General features: G+C 44.6%; 1 protein-coding gene across 3 annotated transcripts in view; it reads left to right on the top strand.

The window, feature by feature from the left end:
* The first annotated feature begins 328 nt into the window (after nucleotides 1-328).
* LOC135250724 (ubiquitin-conjugating enzyme E2 E3) overlaps nucleotides 329-22,171 on the top strand; it is a 46,979-nt gene continuing 25,136 nt past the window's right edge. Inside the window, exons 1-4 of one of the 3 annotated variants that reach the window (XM_064327330.1) lie at nucleotides 341-489; nucleotides 556-685; nucleotides 1,681-1,887; nucleotides 3,228-3,278. In XM_064327330.1, the coding sequence (XP_064183400.1) occupies nucleotides 1,688-1,887; nucleotides 3,228-3,278 (251 nt within the window). In that variant the 5' untranslated portion in view covers nucleotides 341-489; nucleotides 556-685; nucleotides 1,681-1,687. Of the gene's footprint in view, nucleotides 490-555; nucleotides 686-1,680; nucleotides 1,888-3,227; nucleotides 3,279-17,760; nucleotides 18,075-22,171 lie in introns of those variants that run through there. The other 2 variants (XM_064327329.1, XM_064327328.1) reach the window with 2 other exon arrangements.

The raw sequence follows: 22,171 nt of genomic DNA, 5'->3' as shown, positions 1-22,171 counted from the left end.
GCGAGTCCTATCAAATACAATCAACTATTTAATGTTGCAGCTCTCCAGGATGGATAGCCTATCATTCAGAAACTGATGCCATCTCATAGGTACGGGTGCCTTAAAACCAAAGACTTTGGATGACGATGCTCGGTTGTTCCATTATATGTTTTTACAAGTCCTAGGCTACGTAGGCTATTGCTTTCCAAAGCGAGAAAGAGTGCAGCTATCAATGGTAGAGCAAGACTTAACGCTGACTTGGCTTTTGAGCCCTAATGTTCCTCGGAGGGAGGAATCATGGAAGAGCCACCCCAGCCTAACAGCCATGAGTCTTAAGACTCGTCCGCTTACCAGCGCCACCTGGCGAATCCAACCCAAAATTACAGTGCCTCCTCTTCCGATTCTCCAATGTTCACAGCTCGGCCGGAGCCTGTCGTCTTCCCCGGCTCCGTTTCCACGGGATTTTTAACACTCCAAACCACGCCAGATCAAGATAGGACCACGCTAAAGGTAAAGAGAAAGCTTTCAGGAATGTTACGAGTACAGGGAAAGGGGGGAAACATCGTCCTTTCTTAGTGTTTTCAGCGGCTGTCGCCAAAGAGGGAGCCAGAAACTGACTTCACGCATCAGTTGGTACACCATGCTGATACTGGAGTGTCTCATACCATAACAAACCTCTTCGTTCTACAAAAGATTTAAAGCTCAGGTCTGCAATATTTACTTTTCTCCCAGACCGTGGAAAATTAGTTTCAATTTTCAATTCGTCTGTGAAATTGCGGTCAATTCTTAAAGTGAACGAAACATGAAATGTTTTATTTAACGAGCTGGCTACCCCCCTCGCCGCGAAAAGGTGCAATTATGCTTCCCTTGCAGCTCTACTATCTCACAGTCACTCCAATATTTGTGCGCTGCTGGCGATGTAGATGTCTAGCTAAACAGTCGTATTTTTGTAGCTAGCTAGATGGCTGTCTCGTTTTTAGTAACAGTCTTATAACTAGCTCACGATTAGAGGAAGAAAGAAACTCAGGTTACTTTACCCAGCTAAATAGCATGCTAACAATACTGTACTAGCCAGCAATTTTAAAATTAGCCAGCAGTAGCTAGCTACTATCGTCAGCTCCTTGGCTAGCTTGCAATCTAGCTGGTTAGCAGTCTCCGTGTAAGCAGCTAGACTAACTTGCGCTACCTAGCTTGGTAAACGGCTTGCCAAATTAGCTTGCTACTTCACTATTGTCAAATATGTAAATGACGTCCTCAGTAACTGTGTAGCCTGGTAGCTAGATAAACATTTCCAAGCTGTTGATTTTGAGCCATATCACTATCTGGCTAATCTAATCATTTAACATGCGTGGACAGCTTGGGTAGCAAGCGCGTCTTCATGACAATTATGTCCAAATAACGAGCGCTGTTGCTGGCCATTCTATTTTGTCCCAGCTTCTGAATTTCTGGAGTTTCGCTTAACACCGCAACAAATCAGCTGCTTAACCAGTCCCCAACAGCGTGCCATATTGTAACGTATTAACGTAGTTAACTTGCTACTGTAACTTTACTCGTTGCGATTCAGTTGCGCATCCTAAACCAGTGAGTTAACCTGTTAGAGCATCTACTGTAGGCTGACAATGCTTGTGTGTAGCTACCCGGAGTGAAAGGTGTTGAATTCGATCCAGCAGAAGTTCAGAACTTTTTCCACTGCTGTTGAAGGGGGAAAATGTCAAGTGACAGACAACGATCAGATGATGAAAGTCCGAGCACCAGCAGCGGCAGCTCTGATGCAGACCAGAGAGACCCTCCGGTACCCGAACCAGAGGAGCAAGAAGAGAGAAAACAACCTTCAGCGACTCAGCAACAGAAGAAAAGTACCAAATTGTCCAGCAAAACGACAGCAAAATTGTCCACCAGTGCTAAAAGGTAAAGATTATGCCCTAACCATTCTTCTTGTCCTGTGACAAATCTTGATTCTTCCCATGTACTCTCTTAGTTAGATATTTTAGCTACATACTTCTTAAACTCAAATAGACTGTTTGTGTTTCTTTCTCAAAGAGTTGCGCCTTAAGTTCCAATTTCTACTTTGTGAATCCTAAATCAGTGAGAAAAGATTATAAACTTGTGCCAGTAAAAATGATTTTACTCGAGTCACATTTATTCATTTTGAAATGGTTCGTATTTGTCACGGACTATAGGCTATAAACTCACACCATTGCATTTCAAGCGCCAGAAGTTTGTTTCCTTGCTGGTCACTGAGTCAAGTGTTTGGAAGAATTTCTTACGAGCAGTTGTAGCCTAAAAATGACATTTTCTGGGTATTTATACTTGGAAAAATAAGTTGTGTGCACAAAACTCTCACGGTTAATAAGTGTGTGGGTAATAAATATGGGGAGAGATAAACTGTGTGCTCGTCTTTTTAATAAAAAGTAATAATCCTATACAAGCACGTGTGTTTTTTCAAGAAAGTGATTTATTTGGCCAGGAACATACCTTATTAATTACCACAGGATACGTTTTCCCTACCCGACAGCCTTTTCGTACAACGTTTTAGAGCCTTTAATTTAACGTTATAGTTCATAGCAATCAAGATTGACTAAACTGAGAGAAAATACACAAATGTTATGCCGATAATCAGTGTTCTCCGATTTGTATCAAAGTATTTTAACTGGGAGGTTTGCTCCGGCATGCGAACAGGAGGCAGATGACTGAGGCTTCTCCACTGGATAAACACCGTAAAGATCACGCTTAAAATAGAAATGCATCCAAATAAAAAAAAAGTATCAAGTTAAGGGTATGTGCTTGGTAGATCAGAAAACGTTCGTCTAAAGCATATTAATAAAATTTGCCCTTCTTCCTCTCCTACACGTAGCCTAGTTTGTACTCTGGAGCTCCGATTTAAAGCCCATGTCAAACATGCCTCAGCGCCCCCCCTCCCTCTCTTCCTCATTTGCATATAAGCTTTAAAAGAAAATCTTTAGCGTTAACAATGACATGAACGCGTTGATCGTTAGCGGAATGGAAGCCTGGGAGTGAGAGCTTCACGTCGGCGTTGAGAGCGTGGTGTTGGGTCGGAGAACGGGGGAGAACGGGGACTGCAAAGTTTTGCTGTTGTGGGAATCGCGTTATGCCTCCGAGAACAAAGAGGAAGCAGCCATGTTAGCTGTAGCGAAGTGAAAGCCAGCCGTGCATTAAACGCTGCACTGGTAGAGGGCAGTGTAATTCCCCGACCGCTTCGAATTCTCACTTTCCTCATTTTCTCACAGAATTCAAAAGGAGCTAGCTGAAATTACTCTGGATCCCCCACCGAACTGCAGGTATGTGAAGGGTTTTTTTTTTTTTTTCCCGTTTTTGCGCTGATTGTGCACTAGGACCCCTGATGTTTTGGCATGTTTAATGCATGTAAATACTGAGCTTATGCTGTAATCATTAATAATATGTTGGTAAAATGTTTCCCTAGGTTTCTTCAAAGCTTATTGCGAGAGAAAGTCAGCAGTTTGCTGTTGTAAATAATTTATATTTCTTATGGTCTCCTATAGTGTGTTATGTGGCTATTTAATAATGCAATAGTTGTTGCATTCGTGCAAGTGTTTTTTTCTGCTAGTGCTCACAAACATCTCTTGTCTTTCATTGTATCTATTTAATTGATGAACACAGACATGCATGCATAATTTGCATATATAGCAGAAATCATTTTTGTAGATTTCTGACAGCTGTAAGATGATGTTTAGAGAATTGAAACTGTGATTGCTTATTGCGATGCATTTATAGTTTTTCATGCTGTTTCTGGTCTTTTATGTTGGGCTGGGAAGTTGATCTGTCATCTAGTATAAGCACTATATTTTTTCTTGGTGTCTTGTGAATATTGAACTTCATAACTGCACTGGGTTCATATGCAACACAACTGACTAGCCAGCCCAATTCTCGCTGAACAGTTCATTAAGTTTTAAGATTCTAGAGCTCTCTCCTGATTTGAAAAGCTGTCCGCACATTAATTGTTTTTGAAGAGATTTATGAGGATGTCAAGCATTTTGTCCCAGTTGTGATATGTAATATATCAACAAAAACATGGTTTAAAAAATCCCAAGTTACTCACACATACAAAGCACTGTCTGTAAGTCATTAATTAAAACTTGCTAAATGTAAATTCTATTTTTAACATTTTAGCCCTATATTTACAGATTTTAGCCCTATCTACAGATAGATTTGCTTTATATGCGTGCTTCGTATAATAATGCATTTAATGTATGAACCATATGATAATTAAATCCAGAGAGACATGCATACACACATACATACATACATACATACATACATACAAGAAAACACATATATTCTAGCTCAAAGGCTCAAATCTAGCTCCAATCCACATGACACATAGGTGTGGATTCAGTCATTTTTCCTTTACCATAAATTGCAAATAAATGAAAGTGTCATTTTTAAATTGATTATGGTGTTTTTAATGGGTTATTGTACATGCAATAGACCTACTAATTTTATGTTGGTAGATGATCACTTTAAGAAAAATCAATAAATGTGCAGTCATTAATTCCATATGGCTTCCCCTTTGTGACTTTTCCTAAATGAATGTATTGAACATTCTGATATCATTTGAATGTCAATATTACATAAGGCAATAAAGTTATAAACACTTACTGAAATGGCCATGAACAGTGAAATTGACCGTCATTTATCTTGCCTGTACGCTTGAGCATTTTGATCGCTGCATGTATTGTTGCAACAGGACTCCAGTAGTACCCAGCTGCAAGTCCGCAGAACAAGCCCATGGCTGGACGATGCCTACAATAGCAGTCAGGCTTTAGGGCCTGCCTTGCAGTCATGTAGCTGTGTGAGTAATGAATAGGGCTGGGTAGCGAAACCCAGTAGCGCTAAGTGCTATGGCGCCGGTTCCCACGCGACTGGCATGCCTACCTACCGGACTGAATCGCAATGCAGATTTTGGTGCTTCATTTTGGTGCCCTCTTCACTCATGCAGTTACACTTGCTCTATCGACTCAGTCAATTCTGTGTGTTGACATGAGGACAGAAGGTACAGAAATTAATGTTTTTAAGGGCTGAGAGTCTGTGGTCATTGTGGTTATTTCTGCAGGAAACCCTGAAAAGTGCCAATCTCTCGGTGCTGTGTAGGTATGCTGTAACTTGGCAGATCGCATACCTGCCATTTCAGTCTCTGTTGATCAGTGTGTTGTTTAATTTCCCATCAGGATTCTCATTAACAAACATTATTTTTTGGCTTCTAGAACTTTCTGCTAATAACCTTGTAGTAACAAACCATGAAGTGGTTATAATTCATGTTAATATGTTTGTCATAAATCCTGAGGGCTCCATTCTCTCCATAGTGCTTACTGTAATCATGTATTATGTCACAGTGCATGTAATCACCAAGCGGGGCATTTCACTTTTTTTACATTAAGGAGTCATTTGTGGAACTTTGGAGCATATGATCTTTGTTTGCTTTTCATGACCTGGGGCTTACAGGGGGGAGGTCTTACATTCTGAGACCCCCATCCCGCTGTTCACATGACTTATTTCCTGTTAAGCAAACCTTCTGTGACCGCTGGGCCTGACGGAGGCTGGCTTTCAGAAAGAGGGGTTCCTTTTGAGCGCTTCGCAGTTAGCTGCAGCCCGCCGCCGCGCTGGAACCTCTCTGAAATGTGTCCTGAGGTTCTCCGCACAACACGGACCTTTACAGCCGCCGGTGCTGAACGCTTCAGACGCGGTGCCTCCTGCTAATGTTAATGGGCCACGGTTCTTAACACGGCTGAGCTCCCGTTCAGCCTTCGCCCTCAGATCACTAAACCTGTTAATTCCACAGCCGCATCATTGCCTTAAGATTCCACGGTAGCACGGACGTGGTCACGTGTTGAAAGCTAACGCGGTGCTGGACACACGGCAAAACTGCAGTAAAGGAGGAAAGAACCAATTGCACGGTTTCATCAAAGAAGCACTTCCTTTGTGGGGAGGCGCTCACTGGGTTGATATGCCTTGTCTACCTAATGAGGATAACTGAATGAAATATCTGGCAAGCGACTCTGTTTGCTAGGTGTGATGTCTTAAATCTGACATTATATACGACTTGAGCAATATGCATACATTTCTTGATGTAACTGAAAATGATATCTTCAGCTGAAACGTTTAAATCACCTGGGACTCTATATCCTGGCACGGATGTTTGCGTCTGGATCTTAACGCGGTGCTGTGTGCATGTAAATCAGGGGAGGGCCGCGGGAGAAGTTGCACCGAGCAGTCAGTGACGATGAGGTGGAATAAATACAGACGCATTGAGTGAATTTGAGTGGCGATGGTCCTGCGTGTGACACTGCTACACCCAATAATGTGGAAAATGAAGTGGAGAAAATTTTAAAATCTTGTTCTTAAGAGTAACACAGTTACCTCTTAGAGGAACTGTCATCTGCCGATTCACACTGTTTGTTCTGGAGCCGCAGAAGTGTAATTTATGCAGACGAGAGAAAAAAAAAACCTTTGTTGATTGTACCAATTCTTCACAGCTGCTGGCTTAGCGACAAGGATCATAGTATTATTGTGTTTATGTACCTTTCCCCCTGTAATAACAGCAGCCTAGGAAAAAAAAGAGAGAAAGTCACCCCTCTAACAAACTCCACGGCACCGACGGCGTGTTAACAAGACACTATTTGCGGAGCAGAGCAGATACGCTTGACGGGCGAAAGGCTTATCCATCCCGCGTCTGGACTAGATTAGCATATTCGCTCACTTCCTTAAAAAGCAATTTTATAGCCCTGGTATTTGCTGCCGGAGCGTGCATAATAGCGGCGGAGTTCTCCCGCCGTAAAAAAAAGGCGCAGTGAATCTCTATTACGCGTCATTATGGGGTTTTCTTTGCGGTAAGCTGTTGCGAGCGCGAGCGCGAGCGCGAGGGGTTTATGACTCCGCCAGCCGGGCTGTTAAGGGCGGCCGCGCCAGCGAAGACGCCGTGGAGATTGTAAACGGCGCTGCGCAGCCGCTCGGGACGAAATCGCCACCGCGCCGATCTCCGTAAGCGCGTTTCCCAGCGTTCCCGGTGGGTTTTAGGTTCTGCATCGCGGCCCTTATTCTGTACCTGTCCTGTTATTCATTGTTCTTCTTTGGAGAACAGCGGATATGATGAACCATTTTGTCACTAGCTCTCTAGGAAGAATGTTTTGAGGAGCAGGAAAGGTGCGACATGCTGTAATGCTTTTTCTTCAAGGTCCACTTCCCCAGATAGGCCAAGACCAGTTAAGTATGGTATACCGCGTTCAGCAAGTATGAAAATGTGCTGGAGCCTGTGCCCGTAACGCTGAGTCTGGTCAGAGAGGCGTAGCGTACAAATGCTCGTGATCGCAATTCAATATTTACCCGCTCATTAAATCTATAGAGGAGCAGCACAAGATAAACAACGAAGATGTGTGTTCTTGCCCTTCTGTCTATACATTGATTGGAGCATATCCCAGCTATGGCGTGTCATTAAAATGCGTATCTGTGTGTATCTGTGCGTATGTATGCGAGTCAGGGAGGGTAATTTCATTGACGGGTGAGATGGTTCACGCATTACACAAGCTGCCTTTATCCAGGCCCCCGCCCCCGCCCCCGCCCGTGCTTTGCGCTGATTAAACCGCGATCACGCGTCGCACGCGGGATCCTGCCACAGAGACACAGAGCTGAGAGCTGGCCCAGTCCCGCCACTTTCGGCTCCCCCCTCCCCCCGCGCCGGCGCTGTCCGGGGTCCCTCCAGGCTTCGCTTCTCTGGGGTTCGGCTCTGCGGAAGGCGACCCCTCACACAGAGAGAGAGGGGGGGGGGGAGCTGTGGGCTCTGTCTAACGCCTGGCTGCAGGCCTGCATCTGTCAGATCCCAGCACAGGCGCCGCACAAGTGTCACCCATCCCCCCCCACACCGCTCCGCTCGCTGATATATGAATCGGAAGGAGTCCAGTGCCAGGAGGGTGTCAATCCGTAACCAGGCGATTAGGATTGTGCCTTTTGGTTTTTTTATTGTGGGAGAGTAATGCTTGGTTAGGTTTTGAAATCTGGGCATCCAGAGCGATTGTTTCGGCTTGTATTGCACGACCGACACGAAAGAGCCCTGGCTATTTTTCCAGCCAGTTAATTAATTAATTAATTAGATCGTTAATTACGCCCGCCTTGTCTCAGTTGCGGGGGGGTCGTGTTCCAGATTAAAGTCTGACCTTCGAGGAAGCCTCCCCGCTCCGCCTGTTCGCCGCAAGCAGCTTTACCTCGCGGTTTTGCGGGGCTCGATATAGCCTAACTCAAACGGCTCGTGGAGGACAAGAACATCAGGACGAGCATTTACGACCCCCGCAGAAGGGCTGGATGGACGAACGGCTGTCTGATGGGAGTTAACGGCGTTCGTTACGCACTCGTAAGGGGCGAAATGAAAAGGCGCGGTCGGGGCTCGGGAGCGCCTCCGTCTTGATTTATCCTGTTTATTTCCCCATTTTTTTTCCCCAGTAATTGAGTTTACGTTCGGCGCCCACGAAGCCGCGAGGTGTTTTACAGCTAGCGGCGGGGCGCTCCTGACAAACTGCTCTCCCCGCCTGCATTATTCATGCGTCACGCGGGTTCGCGCTCGCACGTGCACGCCCGCTCGGAATTCCAGCGGGACGGGGTTCGCCCTCCCGTCCTTCAGTGCCGGGGAGCCTGAGAACCTCACCGGCACCGGCGAGCTGCAGCCACGGAGGTGGCCCTGGGTTTGGGCTCTGGTCTCTCCGTACAGGAAGGGCCAGAAGAGCGCCCCTCCCGTAACTGCGTGCCCCTGAGTGCTCTAGTGTTTCTCTGTGGCCTGAGACCGCCTCGGCTTCAGAACCGAGCGGCAGAGATCCGCGACTCTCGTGTCCTGTTACGCCGTTTACGGACGCGTCGATCTGGTCATGCGTGCGCCTTATTGGGAAACGTATCCGCAAGGCAATCTGTCGGAGACACAAATTATGATCTGGCTTCATACCTCACCGTGGAAAAGATTTGTCACACATTGCAGAGGCTGAATCTGAAAGGAAATGTGCTATTGAACGGAAAACAGTGAGGAATTCCCCAGGTTTTTTCCTGGCATGAAAAGGGTCTTTGGTGCTCCCCATGATTGGACCAGCGCTTGGGGATGCACGTAGGGTCATCATACATTGTTAGCATTGAGCTATTCTAATTTGGCCCCTAATGACAGTCATGGTCTAAAATGCTTGGCAAAATTTATTTTGCAAGTATAGAACTGAACATTACCAAAAAAATCTGTTTCTGTCTTTTCATGTTAATCTGTGAAGAATTGTGCATAAAGCAGCTATAAGATTAGCCTAATTGATGAGAAACCTTTTACAGCGTATGGATGAAACATGGCAGGTCTAATAATTAGGCTAGTCTCTGCTGTCGTTTCTACTTATTAAAAATGCCATCCTTCCATCCATCCATCATTTTGAGTCGTTTTGACCCAGAAAAAACTTTTTGGCTTATATAAGAGTTTCAGCTTTCTTGTTATATTAATATTATCTTTCTCCTCCAAAGTTTCAATGAGAGATGCTCATTTAAATCATAATGGTTACAAACCATTTGAGAAAAAAGGCTCTTCTGTTCTACTGTCCGTGTTTGATTTCACAAAAATGACCGTTGCAGCCTTAGACCGAAAACAATAGAACGTGCATCCTAATGGTTTGGATTAAAATATTATTAACTCTGGGATCATTGATTAAAGGACAGAAGAGGATTTTGTCTGCCTTTGCTTTCTCCTGGCACATACCTTCACAGCTCTGATCTTAGTGGGTGGCAACACCGAGTCGAGCGTCCCTGCGTGTGATAGTGCTGCCCACAGAGCCCCTAAATGTGCTGTCTTGCTGTCATGTTCTCTCTCTCTCTCTCCTCTCTCTCTCTCTCTCTCTCACTCTCTCTCTCACTCTCTCTCTCTCTCTCTCTCTCTTCTCTCTTCCTCTCTCTCTCTCTCCTCTCTCTCTCTCTTTCTCCCTCTCCCTCTCTCTCTCTCTCTCTCTCTCTCTCTCTCTCTCTCTCTCTCTCTCTCTCTCTCCCCCCCCCCCCCCCCCCCTTGTGTCATTGTCCTGCAAAATAAATAATATTTAAAGTCTAGTTTGAACCATGTCTTTTCCCCTTTTTCCGCTTTGGCGCTTGCAAATTTTGTTTTGGCAAAGTCAAAGATTTTTCTGTGCCGGTAAAACACTGATTCCCTTTTGGGTTTAGCTACTTCTGAATGGTCTCTCTTTTAGGGCTGTTGTCTGATTTAAAGCATTCAGGATTATAACATAACATATAGGCCTAACAGGATTATAACATTCACATAGGCTAACTGTTTCATGTGTACTGTAACATTCCATGGATGGAAAAGGCATCATTGCGATTTGCAAGTCAAAACATTTTTGGTTAACTTAAATATTACATAAACAATATACCTGTTTAGATGTATTGTTGAATTAGGAGTTGAATGGAAATTATTTATAAATAAATCACTTATTAATAAATGTTTTAATTAATAAATATAGTTTTTATTGTAAAATAATCTTCAAATAAATACAAGAAGGGAATATGCAAACAAGACTTTTTTTGTCAGTTGTTCAAATAATGATTATACTATCAATTAATTATGAATTTCTGTGTAATTGCAGTGTTGCAGCTGACGACAGTTAATTTAAATGCAAAGTTGGAACCCATTTCCCCCGCTCCTGTTTGGCTTTTGTTTTTTTAGAAATAACATTGGACAAATTGTTTTTAAATGGGTTGTTTTGATTAAAAACATTTCTGTCTGGCATAGCAAATACAATAAACAGCAACCCTCTCTGACTGATAGTGTAATTGTTGATTCCAGAGATAAAAAGGCAGCTGCATTATTTACCTAAATAATCTAGTATTTTATCTTCTAAAAATGGCTTTTAATGGACTAAATGCTTTTTGAGGTGCTGTAGAGGGCGCTACCAGTGACACACCGCCCTCTGACTTCTCTGTCAGATCCGCTGGGTACATTTGTTGTGGTAGAGCTGTTTGCTCATACCTCCAAACTGCTTGTATGCGTATTTGTGTGTGTGTGTGTGTGTGTGTGTGTTTTAATTGGATTTAAATGGGTGTCTGTCAGTAGCTAGCTGGAAAAAATCATGGACTGCTCTGTAAATCTGATTAGCTTCTGTCATTGTTTCAGCTTGCTTACCAGCTGTGTGAATAAAAGATAATGTGCGACTATGCTGTTAGACCTAATTCAGTGGCATAGGCCTAACATTTGACTGGAAGACATGAAGCATGAATCTAATAGACCTATTTGATTGTTAGCTGTATGGAAACCTTGATGTGATGTAATCTTGGAGTCACGGGCTGCAGCGTCAGCTCAGGTACTGTACCCCCACTCCCTCACGGAAACGCTCGATTTCACTTAATCTCTTCCGATGCGTTTTGAGCCAGGCGCCCCTGCCGTCGGCCTGGCCACCGCCAGGTAGCCCCACGCAGCCCGAGATCGCGGCTGTGACCGCGACCGCCAGAGGCATCAGTGCCGACCGGCGATCCGGCGGATGGGCCGGAAGACGCGTGCGCCTGCGGGGCAGACGGGACGATGCGGACGAGCGCCCGGGCCTCCGGGCTCCGTCGCCGCCCGAGCGGCTTTCATTCGCCGCGCGCTCTCTGAGGGAGGCGGGGTCTCCCCAGCGGTGCGGCCTGAGCGAATATCCCGCTGTGTAACCTTGACAGCAGAGTAAAAAGGCTGGAAATATCCACCGCGCTTTGTATCTGTTACTTACCCTGTACCGAATAGCGCATATTGTCACACGTTTCTGTGCTCTGTCTGGATTTATTAACCGAGGAATATGGAATAGGGATGACAGTAGGAATGGGGATGGCATTAGAAATTGGGAATAACCATGGAATTCGGAACATGGAAGAGGGATGGCATTAGGAATAGGGAAATCGGGATGATATTAGGAATAGGGAATATGGATTACATTGGGAATAGGGTGTATGTATATTATTAGGAATAGGGAGTACGGATGGTATTCTTGCATGCAGTCACAGTTATTTTTGCACCAAATGTAATGCACGCAGTGTAACATTGGCAGGGATATTCAGTTCTATGGCAGTGACTGTTGATTAAGAGAATCTTTACAGTGTAATTCTGAAATCCCAGATGAATGTCTGTTTGACTTCGTCTTTGCAGGTGAGCCCTGGAGCCTACGTATCTTTGGACTCGCTGTTAAGCCATCTACAGTGGCCCGAGCTCACGCTGCTAGCTTCCCTCTCCCTTCCCCCTCCCCCCTCCCCCTCTCCCTCCACTCCTCCTTTCTGCGCACCCTTGTTGGAAAGGCCATCTATTTGTTTCACCCCCGCCCTTCCCCCTCCTCTGAGCTGTGAGAGCCTGCCGGAGAAGGCGGCGCGGGGCAGTCGCAAGCGGACCGCATCGACACGGCGCACCGGCGATGAACACCGCATCCCCCCCCCCCGCTCCCCGTGCGATGCCGTTAGAGGGGCAGCGAGGGGAGGGTGTGCGTGTGTCCGTGTGAGCGTGTGTGCCGTATTCACCGGGCTTAGTCTGCGTTTGCGGCGTCTGAGGTTCGCGCTCCTCTCCGAGCACAACCCCCGCTTGTCCCGCGCCGCCCGCGCGTCTCCCGCGGTTAGCGTGCGCACGCCACGCTCTTCGGCGCCGCCGCGGCCCCCTCAGCCGCCTTGTTTGTTGATCGCGGCTCCGTCCGATCAGGCTGCGCGCTCTTCCGCGGCCTCTCCATTTGGGAAGGAGAGCCGGGGCGCGGCGCTCGGAGCCGCGCTTCGTCTGAGCTCGGCGCTGAAAGGCCACCCGCCGGCGCACTCGGCCCGCAGCGAGCCCTAAACTCGTTAGCTCGTTTGTTCAGGGCTTCGCCCCCTCACAGCGCTCCGTCTCGCCGTTTCTGCGTTTTTTCGTCCAGTTGTTTGGTCGCTTTTCAGTTATTTGATTTTTATTTTTGTGCAGATAAATGCAATGAACCAGATCCTGACCCAGTGTTTTAATCTGGGATCACATGGTTTAGTCATTTAAAATATGTTAAGCTCTTCTGTCCCTCATTTATTTTAGCCCAGTATCCTCTCAGCGAGAGTCCAAAATGGGAATATGCAGGCCCTTTCATTTTCCTCTCTTCTGTGTATTACTGATGAATGGGTACGTGGAAGATGAACACCGTTTCTCAAAACCACTATTGTAAGCAGAGAAAAGCAGCTATTTGTTTTTTCAAATGTCCAGTTAAATAGGACAGAAAATAGAAGTGTTTTGGTGACCACTGTCATTTGAGATTCCCTTTGAGAGAACGGTTAGTTCCCTTTGAAACTGTATTTTACATAACCATCATGGTTATTTCAGGTTTGCTGGACAGCATCAAAGGAGCTTTGTGAGAGGTTCATTTCCTTTTCCCCCCTCAGTTAATCAAATAGTCTGTGGCGGCGGCGCGTTATTTGCTTGTTTCATTCAGGTCGTTTGCAGTACCTTGGCGTCGGAGTCTGTTTTCTGCCACTGTATCCTCCACAGATTCTCGCGGTAGAACTTCACCTGCTTTGGTTTTCGGATTGGAAAACGCAACTGGGTCAGAAATATGGTTACAGGCCATGTAGCCAAGTGCCTTATGCAATTTCATTTAAAATGATTGCAGTCAATGGAATCTAACCACCAATCTTTACCGAAAAAAGAAACTTTCAGTAATGCCAGAGGGGCGATTTCTGTGAACAAACCTGTATCCATAATTATGTATTGTTTACACATTATACAGCCCGTAGCGTAATTAGTTGATGTTTATTGAACGGGAGTGCTGTTCCTCTACCTGTGTGGACTCTGGCAGACGTCCCTTAAAGATGAGTGACTGGCGTGGTGCTCCGCCCACTCGCTGCCACGCGCTGTTTCTGTGCTGCCTATCACGGAGGCTGAGTGCGTGCCCCGCATAGCGCTTTACTTCTGCAGAATTTCCTCATGCTCACCTGCGATCCTCCACGCGTTCTCAGTCTGCTGCTGCTGCTCTCCGGCCCTTTAATGCAGCGCTGCAGAAAGGCACGACAGATTTATCGTGCCCCTTTTTCGAAATTTTCTTTTGCGGAGACGTCCTCGTTAGAGCGAGCCGGGCGCGTTCACGGGCGGCCGATCGACCGGAGGGCTCGCCGGCGATCCCTGGCTTCCGGATCAAATGGAGCTGTCCCTCTCTGGGCGACTCTGTGGCTGAACGTGCTCATGGGAGTCCCGGTCACGGTCAGCGCTATTTCAGTCGGGGGATCAGTCGTCCGTTCAGTGCAGGCCTCATAACGCAACAACACGCTCCTCACGGGTGCTTCAGCCTGCTCTGCTATCCTGCAGCCCTGGCTACCGTAGACTAATTCTAGGTCATGCGTGCGGCGACATCACGACCGTAGTATAAGAAGAAGCTATAAGCTTGTTTGAGGAAATGAATGATTTTTACTGCACTGTAAACATTAACTTTACTGAATGGCCACTTCATGACATTAGACAATGTGTTAAAATAACAGTTTTTGTTCTTTGCCTGCAAGCAGCGTGCAGTGTACTCTACCAGGTCTATGGTTGCAAAGTAGTGTAAACTAAATTTACATCTGTGTCAGAAATATGAAATTGCATACAAAGTACGGCACAGTTGTAGCTCTTCTGTGGCGCTAACTAGAAATGCAAACTGAAAAAAACCTTGCGTGGGTATTTTCTGCGGTCGTGCATTAACAGAAATCATCTGAACCCTTTCTTTACACGTTTGCACATTTTGTCTTCTGCTCAGTGGTGTGGTTCACTTCAAAATGGATCCATTACTGCATGTCAAATACACTGGCACTCTAAAAGCCCGCCTGGTCCTCTTCCGTGCCTTATTTTCGACTGCATCTTCAAGTGTCACGTTATTCACACTAGCGTGGAGGCGGATGGAAGAAGACCGAGCATCCAAAGGAGAGCCTGTGCACCTCGCTGTCAGAAAGAAAGTGCCCAGACCGCTCGGGAGTGGGGGGGGGGTGGGGGTGGGGGGCTTCCAACTTGACAAAAAGAGACCCCCTTGCTCTCTTCTGCACGGGTTATCAAAGACGACCTTTGTCACCTATTTCACCAGGAAATTGGCGAAAGTCAAGCACCGGCCCCTTTTCGACATTTAAAATTCTGTTTCTTCTGTTCTCTCTGGCTGCGTCTCATTATGTATCAACAGGAAAAACGTCTATCCTTCCGCTAATTACACGCGCTCCCGCCTGACTTTGGATGTCTGTTTGAAATTTTAATAGTCTACATCCAGCCGGAGATGATTATGCTCGCCTGTGAAGCGATGCCTTTCCTTCCCTGCACCCCCAGTGTAAGACCACAACTTTGCTGCCAAACTTCACAGCAGAACAGTAGGGCGTAGTTAAAAATTAAATTAGTTAAATTTTGCTCTGATTTTTAGGAAGTATTTTTCCACAGAGTTATTCACGTGGTGTAGCTTAGAAGGGCTTGTAGGGGAAGGAAAGACGCTTTGAATGTTGGAAATCCTGGTCTGTTCTCTCTGTTAAACTTATGTCTGTGCTTGTGAGTATGAGGGAAGTGGAACATAGTACTGGTGTTTAACAGTTTATCCCTGGAGGTGTGTACAGGGGAAGTCATTTCATGCCTTTTCACTCTATGGCGGGCAGAGCTTGAGATTTTGCATCACTCAACAGGGCTTGTGAGTCAAGGTTTCTGAGGTGGTATCGATGCTTTCTCTGAGGTAGTGTCAGTGACTCATTGGAGTTTGTATCAGTGATTCTTTTGAGGTTGCATTGGTGACTAATTATATGTGGCATCAGTACAGTACATCCTTCCATGAGTGGTGTCATTACTGACTCCTTTGAGGTCTTCGTGGTGATTTCCGAGGCAGTGTCAGTGACTCATTTGTAGAGGTGTCGGTGATTTCTGAGGTGGTATCAGAAATGGTTTCAATTATTCTGGCTAAGGATTTACAGCCCCCCATTATTGGGAGCTGACGGCCATTAAAAAGCACTATCGCAAAGTGCTCCGTTAAGCTCTGCCTGGTGAACACGGCCTGGCTTTGTGGCTGGAGGATGACAGGACAATCTATCACACTTGTCAGGGTTGAGCTCCAAGAAAGTTAATTAATACTATAAGCAACCTGATTCAAAACGGTCTATAAAATGGAATGAAGTGTGACTTTAAACGGAATGATAACCAGAGTCAAATGGCATGGGGTGTTTTGAAAGCTGCGTTCTCTCTGAGTAAAAGCGAAATACCCGTCTGAGTAGATAACAACCGTATCTGTCCTGGCAGAAGCATTCCCCCTTTCGCCCCCGTTAGTGATGGGAAATAATCATCTTTTTATCACCATGTACTGTGATGCGAATGCCTTCATGTGTGTATATCATATCTACCTCGAGGTAATACACAATTAGAAGCCCTGGCAGATCACACCAGACGCGTGAGCGGAGCGGCGGCTTTGCAGAGCGGCTCGCGGACGGCGATGGCGGTAACTAGCAGGATTCTGTCACCGCTCGTGCACGCTGTCCTCAGATTTCCTCAGGCTCTCTGTACATTCTGTACGGGTTCTACGTCTGCCGTGGTTTTGCCTTCATACCGGTGCTGTGGGGAGCCCCGCTCAAGCTCCCGCACCTCTTTGTTTACTCTGGCTGGCTGCAGTTACCGCTGTCACTTGCAGCTGGGGGCAGTTTCCTGTTTTCAGAGGATAAGGGCCGTTGACCCTTGATCTCGAGAATAGGGAAAAAAGGTTTGTGGCCGGGGTGGTATCATAACCGTGTTTTAACCACTTTTGCTCCTGGTGGGCTTTTCAAAGATTGTGTGTGCCACATTGCAGAAATTGCACAAATTGCAGCCACATAGCATTTTGTAGTTCAATGATCATTTGAAATGTAATAACTGTGTATTATAGTTCAAGATGTAAAGTAACAGTCAAGCATTAATGTCTCAGGTATTGCGCTGTAATGTAGCTCCTGTTAACAAAGAGATATTAATCCCTTTGTGCAGCTGCCAAATATGGCCAATGCTCACCCATTTAGGGGGTGTTCTATTTAAGGCTTTATAACCCCAGGTGCGAGCATCACAGAGACTTTGAAAATGGTTTAAGTGAAGGAGGACATTAGACATTGGATTAGTTTATATTCATAATTTTGGAAGAAATAAAGTTCCACAAATGCAATTATCTTGGTGAAAATGCAAAATGAAGTTGCTCTCCTTCAATTTGAAATGAAATGCGGAGAGATTACGTCCTGGATCATAATCATGTATTTCACTGCAAATAAACTTTTTTGACTCATGAAACTCACTTTTGCATCACTTTCAAGTGGAAATGACTATTGTTTCATCAGTGTAGGGGTCTATGATACGGTATCTGTGGGTCCAGAAGCCTATCCAAAACCTCTCCCTAAATGAATGATAGCACATTAAAAAAACAATGCAAAAACATTGTGACACACTGTGATACACATACCTAAATATGTAATCGTTCACTCTTGTATGTTTTCTATACTCTACAATATGTAATATCTTGTTGTATGGGAATGGGATGACATTTTACAGTGTTACAATTTATGATCACTCCAAAGAAAATTTTACGTTCATCCAGCACATTTTAAATTTGAATGAGTATACCCCATGGAGATACTAATATCCTAAATGTACAATAAGATTACAATAAAATAATATTCCACTGTCAGAAAAATGTTGGCCATGTTCTAGCTTCACGGTAAACCAAACATCATGAATGCTTAAGGCCTTTCAATGCAGTGAAATCCCAGGCATGTGAATGCAGCGTTAGGTTACCGCTTGTGTTTTTTCTAGTTTTTTCGCTGATGTTCAGATGTAGATTTTACTCCCATCTGCGTAGCCCAATGCTAAAAGCTTTATCCTGCTCCTCCCAGATCACAAGAGGAAAGGTGTGGCGCTTTCAGTTAAGAGCTTCAAAGTTTTATCGGAAACCTCAGACGCTGCCGTTGTCCTGTTGCAACTGTGGTGGCTTAGCTCTGCATTCGCCGGCAGCCTGCTCTGCGCCGTTCTGCTCGCTTCGGTGGCTAACTGCAAGCACTCGAGAAGCCACTTCCTCAAACGCACGTTGCGAAATAGGAGGAGAGAGATCACCACCACAGCCGCACTTAAAAAGGAGAGCGACGCTGCCCCTTGCCAGGAAACCGTGAGCCGCCTCGCACCATTACAGAAAATAGGCACAAATCACAAGTCGGCAAAGTGTAGGACTCTGCGTTTATTTATGTCGCATGCAGTTTGGGCCAATCGGTGTACTCGCTCCAGCATATTCGATATAAGGTCACTGTATATTTCAGGCACGGAAGCCTTCAGGTTAAAGGCCTGTGAAATGACGAGTATTGCAAAGCACTTAGTAATAACAGAGCACTTAGTGCTCCTTAATGGGGACATTCCTCCTTCTTGAGGCTCTTAAAATCTTTATTGTATGTTTTGGGATATTTATAGGATAGCAGCTGCTGAAGTATGTTTTAAATGCATAATATTTGAGGATGGCAACCTGCATTGTGCGGTTTCAGTATTTTTACTGTGCAAATTTTAACAAAGCTTATTATTCACTCAATAATTTTTATTCACATTGTTAATGGTGTAATTTGGCTCTAAAGTGTGGCTTCGTCACATTGGTGGAGCTCTGAAAGGTCAGTAACTCTGCTGGCAGTGTAGCTTTCTCTTTCCGGCAGACTGTCTGAACTCTAATGATTTGTATGTTTGAGCATACGGTGAACTGCTTAGTACCATTTGGTCATCTGTGAGATGCATTTCCCTACAGCCAGCCTTGTGGAACAGTGCGGTAGCAGTGGTGTCAGTTATTAAGCATCTGTGATCTGCTTGTCTTCATGAATAGGTCTCTGGGTCACAAAAGCCATACACCTCTTTAGATCCCTGCCCACTCAAGTGTCTCCCAGCGATGCAGATGAGCGGATCTGGTGTCTGTCTCCATTCAGTAAAAATAGCAGCAGGATGCCTTGAAGCGGGCTGTTAGCGCAATCACATTCTACATATTTTATGGGGGGAAAAAAACAGTCAAAGTCATAACCGAGCATTTTTCGAAAGTATTGCGTCTTGCAACAGAAAATCGCAGGTGGAGAAATGAACTGCAGTCTCCGAGCCAAATTAAAACCGAAAAAGAGGAAGGAACAGCAGGTGCAACAAATGAATATTTATTGCTATGTATTTTTAAACGACTGCTCATAAAGCACTCGAGTAACAAGGTGAAGACATGATGAGTTGGCTTGTACGCTCTCTCAGGCGCTCGCAGTAGGCTTTGTCCTCGGTCGTCCTCTGGCAGACACTGAAGGACTGGGTAACAGGGATTGTGTGTAAGCTCTGTTGCCTGTAGGGATCCCTGAATGACATTCATTTCAAACAGAAAAGAAGTGTGGAGTCCTCTAGTGAAATGGCCAAGATACGCAGGGGACATATCGCAAATACATTAAGTGAAGCTCAAAAGATCACCTGGCAGGGTAAAAATACTCAATATGCAGTATAAAAAAACACGACTGCTATAGGAATAGAAGAATAAAAATATTATATAATTTCCAAAAAAAATCAGCCCTGCTTTTCATTCAGGTGTATGGCAGATACTGACGAGATTATGAAACCATTAAACTGCAGACAAGTAACTGGCTGGTGATAAATTTGGATTTTGGGCTTAATATTTAAAGGTATTCATCTGAATGGTCCATAATGGCAGCAAGTCATAAACACCCCTTGTACGCCACACAAGCATACTGTTGTCAGAATTCACTTTATTAGGTCTAAGCACTATTGTTTAATCTGTTAAACTGAATGGAGCTTCAAAAAGCAAGTGGTCACTGCAATACATATACATCTATATTTGATCATCTTTATGAGGTTATGGTTGTGTTTCCTTGCATTATTATTATTTTTTTGCACATCCTATGTAAATGATAGCCTACTTTGTATATGTGGTTGACATTTAATTCCTGTATTTACATTATGGCTTTTGATTTGTTTAAATATGAACACCCACAGTTATGCTGGGGGTAAAATAAAAATGTCAGAGATAATTGAATTTTTCTGCTGTGGTTATTGTCAAGCAATCCCCGTTGTATTAGCAAATGCCTCCAAATCATTTTTTTCCCTATTGCCCTCAGGTCTGGGATGCTCTGACTAACGGGATTGTGACTGTATATCATTAAAGCATACGTCTTTAGAAGAAGCTGCACTGGTGCCGGTTTAAGAGACCCAGGCGCACAGTCCTTTAATAGACACAGAGGCTTGCGAAAATGTGATATCAGAGGATACATTCCAGTTGTACCAGTAAAAGAAAATATTCACTTAAATAGCACAGTCGTGTCCTTCCTTACCATTTATATGTGTTTATTTTTCTCTCACACTTGCTGGTTGATAGCCTTTCCTTATATTCAATACATTCTCTCATACTGAATCATTGGTGTTAATGTTACCAATGACAACATGATCTAATGCCATTTAATTAAATTTGATATACAGGTGACTGCCAAACTACCAGAATACAAAAAATGCTCCCCACAGTATCCCTCTGTCTCTGAAGTTCTCGATTGTCTGTTCTTCATGAAACAGCCTGTTCATATCCTAGATTGATGTTTGTAGTGAACTCATTGAGTTGCTCTTCTGGTATGCTTTGAATACAAAGCGTGGACATCACGGTTGAGGTGTGTGTGCGCTTTCATCCACAGTGTGGAGGAAACGAAACTCTGCATTGACAGTCACCGCCGTGTGCACATCCCTCCTGGCTGAATTAGCAAAGATGCTCGCACACCGATGTCAATGCAGAGATGCGCCCGCAATTGGTCTAAAATATCACATGGTTAGCCGCATTTCCTAGTTTCTGTTTGTGAAATTGACACACTCTCCGTTCCGTCCGGCCGAAGTTTCTGTGTCTTCACTTTTTGTGTAGAAAATGTTTTCACTTTCCGTGTTTCCCATGGTTATCACAACTGCAGAGCTTTAATCTGCGTCACGGAACGAACAGTTTGAAGCCACAATGAGTGCACGCATTTGTATGTGGTGTCTTGTTAGATTTTGACTGAGTTTGCCTTCGTATCACATGTACTCCCAGCTTCAGGAACAAGATTCGTTTACAGCCCGCATTGTGGTTTATCAGTGTGTCAGAGAAGACCTTGTGACATAATCACTGATTACACACTGCAGAGCACAGGTTAAGAGGGCATTGACTCTAGATTACCTCACCTTTATTCAGACTGTTTCTGAATTGTAAACTCGGTTTTAATGTCACTGAAAGACACCGTTATGATTTGGAGGGTGACGTGCACCTAGCCTATGTTGTGGCACTCAACATTATTTTTGGGACCTTGAATATCTGAAAACAAAATATAGAAATGCTACTGTTAAAAATCATGATAGATTTTATATTGAACATAACTGCATTTACTCTTAATATAGGCATGTCCAGTATGTGTTTGTCCATGTGCAGGATGTAAGCCTAATTAACAATTTGGTATACATTCAAACAAGACTGTCAGTTTCAAATGCATGAATGTTCTTTATTCAATATTCAGTTTTTGAAAATGTTCCCCATTTCTTTTATTTTATATCAAAGGATATTGGCCAAATTCATAAGGTGTATTAAGTAAACATATGGCACAGGCCTACATTGCTTCTACTGAGACTTTTACCACAAACTGAAGCTCCTGTGGTCTTCCCAGTGACATGTGTCTGCTCTCTGATTGGCTCAGTGTTTAATATCTGGTGGAAAAAGCCAACCAAGCTTCTGCTTGTCGCTAACTGCTGGCACAATCTGTGGTGGCTTTGAGCTATTAAGAGTGAAAGAGTGAAGAGGTGTGAGTGACTCACCTTCCTCGACACACAGTATTGCAACTTAAGCCTGTATTTTCTATTGCAGTGGACACCATGTTCAGTCATCGTCAGAACAAGAGTATGTATTACTATGGTTTCATGCCCCAAAAATCAAATCTGCCCTTGTTCAAGTGAAAGGCCATTTTGTCTTTCCTCTTATGATACAGAGCTGGTGAAACCACTGGGTGGTTTCGGTGGAAAGTTGGAACAAATTCCGTGTTTTATTTGATGACTTGTTAAACTGGTATGTTTTGAGCAACCAGCGTTTTCCATGCTGCTTAAACGCCGGACTGTCTCGAGCCGATATTTTCTTGACTTAAGCCGTGTTGAGTAAGACTGGTTTGATTGATTATGCCTTTTAATGTGCGGGTGTATTAGAATACGCGTACACTTCAACTGCTAAAGGCCTTTTGCCACCTCTTCTGA

Source organism: Anguilla rostrata, chromosome 3 (assembly GCF_018555375.3).
Source record: "Anguilla rostrata isolate EN2019 chromosome 3, ASM1855537v3, whole genome shotgun sequence".
Lineage (NCBI taxonomy): Eukaryota > Metazoa > Chordata > Actinopteri > Anguilliformes > Anguillidae > Anguilla > Anguilla rostrata.
Note: the sequence above shows the minus strand (reverse complement) of the source record. Positions and strands in the feature narration are given on the sequence as shown.